The sequence below is a fragment of the Sceloporus occidentalis genome, unplaced genomic scaffold (assembly GCF_023333645.1).
Source record: "Sceloporus occidentalis isolate IW3139 unplaced genomic scaffold, rSceOcc1.0.p SCAF_15, whole genome shotgun sequence".
NCBI classification, from domain to species: domain Eukaryota; kingdom Metazoa; phylum Chordata; class Lepidosauria; order Squamata; family Phrynosomatidae; genus Sceloporus; species Sceloporus occidentalis.
The window spans coordinates 3,859,559-3,868,325 of NW_028316995.1; the positions used below are offsets into that span (position 1 = coordinate 3,859,559).

The following is an 8,767-nucleotide window of genomic DNA, read 5'->3' on the forward strand; positions in this document are numbered from 1 at the left end:
CCATATGCCTATCCCATGTAGGTTTTAAAACCCTCATTGTATTGGCCTTTACCACTTTTGCTGCGAGGCTGCTCCACTTATCCACTACCATCTCCTTACATTACAATTTAGATTATGACCTTATTATAACATTTTTCCTCCATTAAAAGGAATCCCTCCTGTACCTTCTTGAATTGTCTGTTTTGCTTTTAATTATTGCAGTTCCATAATTGCTTCAGCTATCAGCTAAGGAAAATGCCCCTTTGCATAGGCTGTTCACACTTACTTACCGGAGACTAATAAGGCTTCTAACCGAATAGCCAACGATGTCAGATGTCCTTTATTTTGGTTTGCATCTGAATGAAGAAAAAAAACATTTCTAACAAACACTTTAACAACAGCAATAATCCAATCTATTGTTATTCAACGCATCCAACCTGCAGAATTCTAACACTCCCATCGCTAATGACGACGCCTGCCTGCGAGAATGCGCTTTTATAAATGGAATAAACAAACACACATTGTGTATCTATTAGTATGATCCATACAACAGCCAAATCACATTCCAGGGTTTAGAACATTACAGCCACCTCATCATTCCAATCCCAGGGCCTCATCACATATGCAGTCATGCATTAATGCACAACCCTACAGGAGAGGCATTCCAATAACCGCCACGGCTATCCTCTGCATGAACTTCCATGTAAATGCATTTCTCACTTGTTCCCATACATATAACTTTATTAAAGGGCTTTACTACTTTAAGGCTTCAGGATCAGCTGCAGTCCCACTTGCATATCTCCAGTTACACAATATACCTCATGCAAAGGTGTATCCTGCGCACTTACGAGGTCAGCACACACGTCCCATTCATGTCACAGTAAACGGAGAGATGCGGTCACCCTACTCTGTGAGTGCATGCAACTCCTGAAGTCATGCACAGCGGCTCCATGCTACCACCTGTGATCAAGCAGAACAGGCTAGGGGGTCGCAGTGACGTGACCCTGCGAGCCAGAACTCCCCTGTTTAACCCTCTCCTGTCAGCACAGCGCATCCTGTACCCCCTATTTATAGCATGACGCTGCTATATCGCTAATTTATATAAATAGTCACCCAGGTAACTCACCTGAGCAGTCACTCACAAACCAATGGCAGCCCTTCCTCCTTTACTCGATTCCAAGGGCAGGTTAACAGCAACGCGTGAACGACTTATCTCGTAGCCAATCAGCGACAGGCTTCTTTAAAGCTAGCCGCCACGTGCTCTTCCTGGATTCTGGCATTGGTTGGTCGGAATCAGGAAGTGACGCTAGAAGGAAGGCTGTTTGTTTACAATCACGGCAGCGGCCGCGAGTGGGTTTCGTGGGTGAACATGGTGTGCGACAAATGTGAGTGAGCGGTCCCGGTGCGCAGCGGGCCAGAGCGGGGCCTTCACTGTGTGTAATAGCTGTGTGTGGGGACAGGCGGTTGCAGTGTATATAAGGCCTGTGGTTTATAGCGCTGACAGCTGGGCCCGTATACTGTTGCTGGGTTACCCCCAACCTAAACCTATGGATGGATGGATGGATGGATGTATTAGCTTGGCGCTCTATTGTATAACAGTGAGGAGGTACAATAAAGTGCAGCCATATAACATGCATACAGGCCCCGTGAGTGAGATACAATATGTAGTGTACAGCGCTACAGAATATGATGGCGCTATATGAAACAATAAATAATAATAGATTTGGAAAGTAGATCTTTGTACCGTGGAGTATATAGTGGGTTTGGGATGGTACTGTGATAAACCCCTTAGTGCAAAAACAGTCAGTTAATGACCAATGACGTTTTTATGTAAAAAAACCTGTCTTTCCTTTTAACGACAGGTGAGAAGAAACTGGGGACGGTTATCACTCCAGATACATGGAAATCCGGTGCAAGGAATACAACAGGTATGGTGTCCAAATAATTGCATTAACTGATTTCTGAGTTATTTAGGAGTAATTAGCGATCACATGATTGGACCCATTAATCTTTATAGAATTCTAGTAGGTAGTTTTGGACTCCAGGATCAGCGACTCTTACATCAATTTCACGTTTCACGTCCCGTTTTGCACGCTTCCAGTGTGCTCTGATCTAGCGTCTAGGGTGACGAGTATTTCCCAGTAAAATATTGCATACGTTTTTGTAACTGGGTGTTTTAATAGAAGCTGCAGGAAAATGACTAACGGGGGGATATTTCTCATTGACATTTTGCTCCATTGTCGCAAAACCCTTCTTTCACCAGTGATTTTTTTGTAAATGTACCAATAAAGTTTCTTTTAACTTCTTTCCTAGAGAGTGGAGGTCGCAAATTAAATGAAAATAAGGCACTGACCTCAAAGAAGTCACGGTAAGTGCTGAGACCTGCTTCCTATTGTAATGTTACACATCGTCAGAAGGGGTTTAACCGTTATGTGAAGGGTAACGTGGTAGAAAAATAGCAATGAATAATTTTAGATCCAAATAAAAAAATTTAAAGTTTTTGGGTCCATAAAAAAAAAAAATGGCAGTTGATGATCTCTGCCTTTGATGATGTTACTTGTGGGGAGATCGAGAGTGAAGCAGGCATTTTTCTTTAATGCTTTCTTAAGAGAAGTTGGGCAATCCGCATGTGAAAGCATCACTGCTTGTGTGGCTGACCGGGTAGGTGGCCTGAGCAGTGGTGCATGGGGCCGCGTGTTCGATTCCCCTTGTGTGGCATACATGGGTTGCATTAATCAGCAATTTAATGCGGCTATAAGGCTGTCACAAACATAAAGAAATGGTTTCTGCCGACAGGGCCTGTCCAGACATCGGGCTTCCTGTGCGATGGTACCAGACAGATATTTTCTAGCCAGTGTTGGACATATTTGAATACATAAAATGATTTAACATTTACAGGAGGGAAATTTATTTCAAAAGAGGAGAAATATAAGAACAAAAAGTCATAATCTACCACTAGAGGGTCAGAGCATTTGAGTTAATATAAGGTATAGTAGGTAAGTAGAACAGCGTCCCTTAACTTGTAGATGCCAACACAGTGGAGGAATTTACCCCTTGATGACAATTGCCGGTCTGGGCACGTCACGGAAAAACATGTAGTTTACGACAATTGACGTGCCAGGACCGGCACGTCTTTAAACGGGTGCAGAAAGCGATCTACTTCCGCTTTCTGCGCAAAACGGCGTTGCTGTAATGCCTCGACCTCGAGGCATTCAGCAACGCCACGATCGGCATCTTGGGGCCATCTCTGGTCCCTCCCCAGGGTGTCAACATCCGCCGTACATTGTATGGCGCCGGACGCCCGTTTTAAAAGCGTTTAGGAGTCGATCAACGATCACCTCCTAAACTTAAATGGTGTCGCTGGAATGCCTCGATCAGGAGGCATCCAGCGACACCAAACACTTACCCCAGGATGGGCTGTGACCTCTCCGGAGTGATCTTCACCATCAGCAAGATGGCGGCGGCCCGGGAAAAAAAACAATAAAGATGAAAAAGTTTGCTAGATGGTCTCCAGACCCTCTAGAGAACTCTGGCTCCACTTGCAGGTTGAATACAGGTACTGCATTGAAAAATGCGCATGCCCCAAATGTGGCCCTTTTGCCCCCAAACAGCCAGGCAAAATCATTCATGTGAGGTATCGCTGTACTCAGGAGATGTTGCTAAACACATATTGGGGTGTTTTGTGATAGTGACATACACCAGAACCTGTTTATTCATACCTAAAGTAAAATGTGTGTGAAAAAACAAATGCAAAAAAAAATACTACCATAAAGTTTGACAAAGGCTGATGGTAGAATAAGTGCTTGGAAAGGGTTAAAATATATGATTTGATGGGGTAAATTGCATTGGCCGGCTTCAAAGATACCCGAAATGGCACATGGGGGGAAGAATTACCAGATTTGGAAAAAATGGCTTTGAAATAGCAAAACGCTACCTGTACTTTTTGCCCCATAATGTGTAGAAAAAACATAAAAACATAAAAACATTGGGTATTTCTAAACTCAGGACAAATAGTAGAATCCATTTAGCAGGTTTTTTCATTACCTTTTATAGATGAGTAAAAGGTTTTTCAACTAAAAGTTAGAAACAGTAATTTTTTTCTAAATTTTTCACCATATTTTATACTTTTTTTTAATAGTAAATAATATGATACAATCAAAACAATGTCATCTAAAGAAAGCCCTTCTTGTCCTGGAAAAAACAATATCTAATGTGTGTGGGTTCAGTAAACGGGAAAGAAGAAAATTACAGCTAAACACAAGCAGCGCAGAAATGTTAAAACGGCCATTGTCACGAAGGGTACAAAAAGTAAAATCAGCCTTTGTCACGAAGGGGTTAAACACGTGTGGGGAAGTCACATGGCTCCTGAATCTAAGGCCAAGGACAGGATCCATTCTGCCCACCCAATTTGCTGTGAATTTTTATGTTATAACAATCTACAAAGTGGGTTTGGCGTCTTTTCAACAGAAAATGTATCTTTGCAAAAAAAGTTATGGTTACGACGAGCAATGCCTTGCCATGTAAACAATTATCCAAATTGTATTTCTTATTAATTTTTACAGTATACTGGAAGATACACTAACTTTCCTGGTTCCCCACACTCAATAGACATATGTAAAGACCTAAATATTAATGTCCGTTATACAGTATTAAAATATCATGGAGTTGACGTCGTGAGGAGAAGTAAGTGGACGGTTGTGTGATGTTGTATACTTTTTTGCTCCGTCAGGTTTGATCCCTATGGAAAAAATCGCTTTGCAGTTTGTCGCATCTGTAAAAGTTCAGTTCACCAGGCAGGGTCACACTACTGCCAGGCATGTGCCTATAAGAAGGGTAAGGAACGTTTACTTATCTACATACTCTACCTCTGGAAACAAAACTCCTGTCATATGAACGGAGTGTTATACACAGCTTATAGGGGGACCAGTAACTAAGGTGATTGCTCAACCCAGCTAAAGGGAACCATGTGGATTTAATGGCGGCTGGTTACCAATTCACACACCATGTGAATATTTACATCTTAAATACCCTTAGATTGCCAGAAAGGGATACTTTTGTTAGAGCGGACTGCACTGAGACTTCACTTGATTGTGATTTCTTTATTTAACCACTTCATGACAGCCCGTACATGTACAGGCTCAGAATGCATTGATTTTAATGGGGTTAAAACACAGGGTTTTACAATTAAAAAAAAAAATGTATGGTAGTTAATGCAATTTAGTTTATAAACATGCATTATGGTGATGTTTAATGCTATGGAAGAATGTCATTCTCAGCAAACACCCATAATCAGGGATATGGGAATCTGTCTGCCAACAGTAGGTGCCAGCAGTATCTTTTGAGAGGGAATAGATATCTGGATGTTAAGATTTATGTATTCCTTAGCAAAATGATGAGGGCTCTCCTAAGAAGATGGTGGACTTAAGTTCATTCAAGCGCCAAAGACTGTGTGACGGATCCTATTCAGACTTTTGATTTTTTTCATGGTAATCCACATTGATTTCTTTCTGTCTTCTAGGTATCTGTGCAATGTGTGGGACCAAGGTTCTGGACACTAAGAACTACAAGCAGACCTCTGTTTAAATTCTACTCCTGGGGATCCCTTTTATTAATGTATGCCGTTGCTAGCAGGGGGTGATACGTTTGGAAATTGCTTTATGACTGTCTGAAAATGTAAATAGACCAGGATTTAATTGCTCTTTGTTGGCTTCTGTTTTCTCTTCATATTAACTCAATGCACCCGCTTTATATCTTTTGGATATTTTTTAAGGACTATTAAATTTGTGTGAAAATAATGAACATCGCGTCAAGGGGGATATAATGGCTTCTAGAATTTTAATTTATCTGTTATAACTGGTGTTTCATACCAATATTCATTAGTTTTCATTATTTATTTAGGTTTTGACCCTGTGACCCAAACAATGATGGATAATATAGTGTCTCTCCCTCAAATAAACTGCCAGGACAAACGTGTACAGAGGATACAGTTTAACTCCTTTATGTAATTTATACATCATGAAGGCCCAACCCTGGCGAGCTTTTCTGCTGCAAGAGCATGCCTGGCCCTGTATAATGTATAGTTTAATCAGTGAGATTAGTACAGTCTCCTCAACCATTGATTTATGCATCATATAGGGCCAACTTTGCCCTTCTTGCTGGAGAAACCCACCCGCGTTGGACCTTCATGGTAAATTGAGAGAATTGAAACTCCCCCAGGTAGTAGGCCGTTACTGTCTCATCGTAACCTCAATAAGTGTTTGATCATAGCACTCAATGACAGAACTGCTTATGCTTATTTACTGGTTTCCACTTTTTTCTGTATTTGTTTGCCATTGAACATTTAATAAACCGTTCTATATATTTTGTTTAAGTAAAAACAAGATTTATTTCCGTTTAAGTGTATAGATAACATCCAGATTGTTATCCAGCGGGAAATATATTGTTTTGCTGCACTGAGAAACGTGTACACAAAGGTTTTCATATCATGCCATCTTGAGATACAGCTGTTGTATCTGGTGAAGAGCTCTCTGTTGGTGCAGATTATGGTAAAGGTTTATTAGCGACCCAAATTGTGATACAGATTTTAATTATACCTTTCCTATTAAGAGATGGACAATAAGAGCAATATACATGTAAACTGCTCTAGGCTACTTCAGTGTAGTATAGTGCCTAGCGTGTGTGTGTGTGTGTGTGTACCTGGCATTTTAATAGTGTGTGTGTATATGTATGTATATATATATATTGTGGTAAAGTGTATGGGAGAGTGGTTGATGGGATATATATCTCACCTGGTTTCCTCAGCCAGGCACGGTAGCAAAGCCAGGAGCCCTCAGGTGAGGCTTCCTAAGCTCATTACTGGGGAGGAAGCCTTAAAAGAGAGGGCTGTTGGGTTTGCAGGGTGGAGGAGGGACTGAGGCAGGGAGCAGCAACAGCCAGTGCTGCAGCCCACCAGGTATGAAGCTTTATCTATGAAAAACCGCTTACTTTGCTTTGTGCCAGACCTTAGGCTTGTAGAGAGGGATCCGGATGTTTAGTTAGAGCCGGACAGGCTTAGAGTTTGTTTTGTTTACAAGGTGCTCTGTGCCTACAGCATCTAAATAAACACGCTTTACGTTTGAAACCTGTGTGAATACAGTCATTGCCGCCCTATGCGTGAGCTGTTCCCTACAATTGGTGGAGAATGCGGGCACAATGATGCTAGGAGCAACGGCATGACAAAACACTGCATCTGAATTTTGTGGACATTTAAAGGGCCGGAAGCATATGTCCTGAGTGAAAGCTGCAGCACTGTAAGGCCCATCCGGCACAATGGAGGAGGTGATAAAACAGCTGATACAGGCTAACCTGAGACATGAGCAGGCCTTGGAACAGCAACGAAAGTTTCATGCAGAGGCTTTTCAAGCCCAGCAACATGCGCAACAGCAGACTATGGCCCAACAACAGGAAACGAATCGTCTGTTAATGGAGCAGATTGCTGCGCTCAGAGAGACTGTTGTGGCTCAGCCCCAACGAGTGGAGGCAAGCCCCCTTGACACTGTTGATGTAAGGAGGGCCGTTCAGCGGGGCTTACAAAAAATGACGCCCGACGACGTCGAGGCCTACCTCACCGTATTTTAGAGAGTGGCGGAGAGAGAGAGACTGCCAGTTGCAGAGTGGGCAGAAGTGATTGCACCCTTTCTGACTGCTGAACCGCAAAAGGCCTACTATGACCTCAGGGAGCAGGATGTCCGGGACTTTACAAAACTAAAAATGGAGATCCTTGCTCGCCTGGGTGTTACGCCCGCTGTTCGGGCCAAGAGAGTCCACTGTTGGAAATACACCATGGACAAGCCTGCCAGGTCCCAGATGTATGATCTTATTCATCTTGTACGTAAGTGGCTGGAACCAGAATCCACTACACCAGCCCAGATTGTGGAAAAGGTGGTAGTGGACCACTACTTCCGCGCCCTCCCGGCGGAGCTACAACGGTGGGTTGGGCATGGAGACCCCAGAACTGCTGAGCAGCTTGTCAACATGGTGGAAAGGTTCATAGCAACCGAGGACTTCCTCCGTGAGGTCCCTGCAGCACCAACACCTTCCAAGACCGTCAGACCCGCAACATCTTTGGGTAAGAGAGTTCCAGCTGGAGGTGTATGGAAAAATGTGAGAGAGAGCAGGGCTCTAGAGTTTGGGCGAGGGCAAAAGACTGATCCTGAACCCCTGGGGCCCCACAGTCCTAGAAAGGGCTCCCTACTAAAGAGGCCAGGGACCCCCCAGTGCTGGAGGTGCCATGAGTGGGGACACATAGCCGCCTATTGCCCTCTTAACTCAGAGCCCATGGTGTGTGACGCTAGTCGGCGTCAGTCCCTATTTGCAGAACCTGTTTGTGCAGCCATTCCAGAATCAGAGACTGAGCCACATTATATTCTTATATGTTAAGATACTATTTTTATTTATTTATATTAAAGCTACTACTTTTTTTAACTCTTTCTCCTCCGGTCTTTTCTGATACACCGGTACAAAGAAGAAACTCCATTCCCCAGAAGGAGCTCTATGGGCTTCCCAACAGAGGAACCTATTGAAGAATCCATTTTAATGAATTTAAGTATTATTTAATTTTCGCACATATTGTGGTGTCGTTTGTAAATTTTGCGCAGCACTTTATTTCTTTGTTTTGGGTATTATCCTTTACACACTTGTGGTCAGTGTGTTGGTTCTGCAGCACTAAGGTATTATACTTGTTCAAGTTGTGTCATTACACCAGATATCTGGCATTTTCATTTTAAGCGCTGAGTATCACTCTTTCCTT

The 8,767-nt window shown here is 42.9% G+C and overlaps 1 protein-coding gene and 1 non-coding gene across 2 annotated transcripts; both read left to right on the forward strand.

Moving 5' to 3' along the window:
• Positions 1-1,348: 1,348 nt before the first annotated feature.
• On the forward strand, positions 1,349-5,562 carry LOC149303157 (cysteine-rich PDZ-binding protein-like). The gene is made up of 5 exons (XM_089481613.1): positions 1,349-1,364; positions 1,842-1,907; positions 2,293-2,347; positions 4,709-4,812; positions 5,498-5,562. Exons 1-5 carry the CDS (start codon positions 1,349-1,351, stop codon positions 5,560-5,562), a joined length of 306 nt encoding a protein of 101 aa, XP_089337739.1.
• LOC149303158 (small Cajal body-specific RNA 14) lies at positions 2,690-2,820 on the forward strand. The gene has a single exon (XR_016272050.1).
• Positions 5,563-8,767: the final 3,205 nt, after the last annotated feature.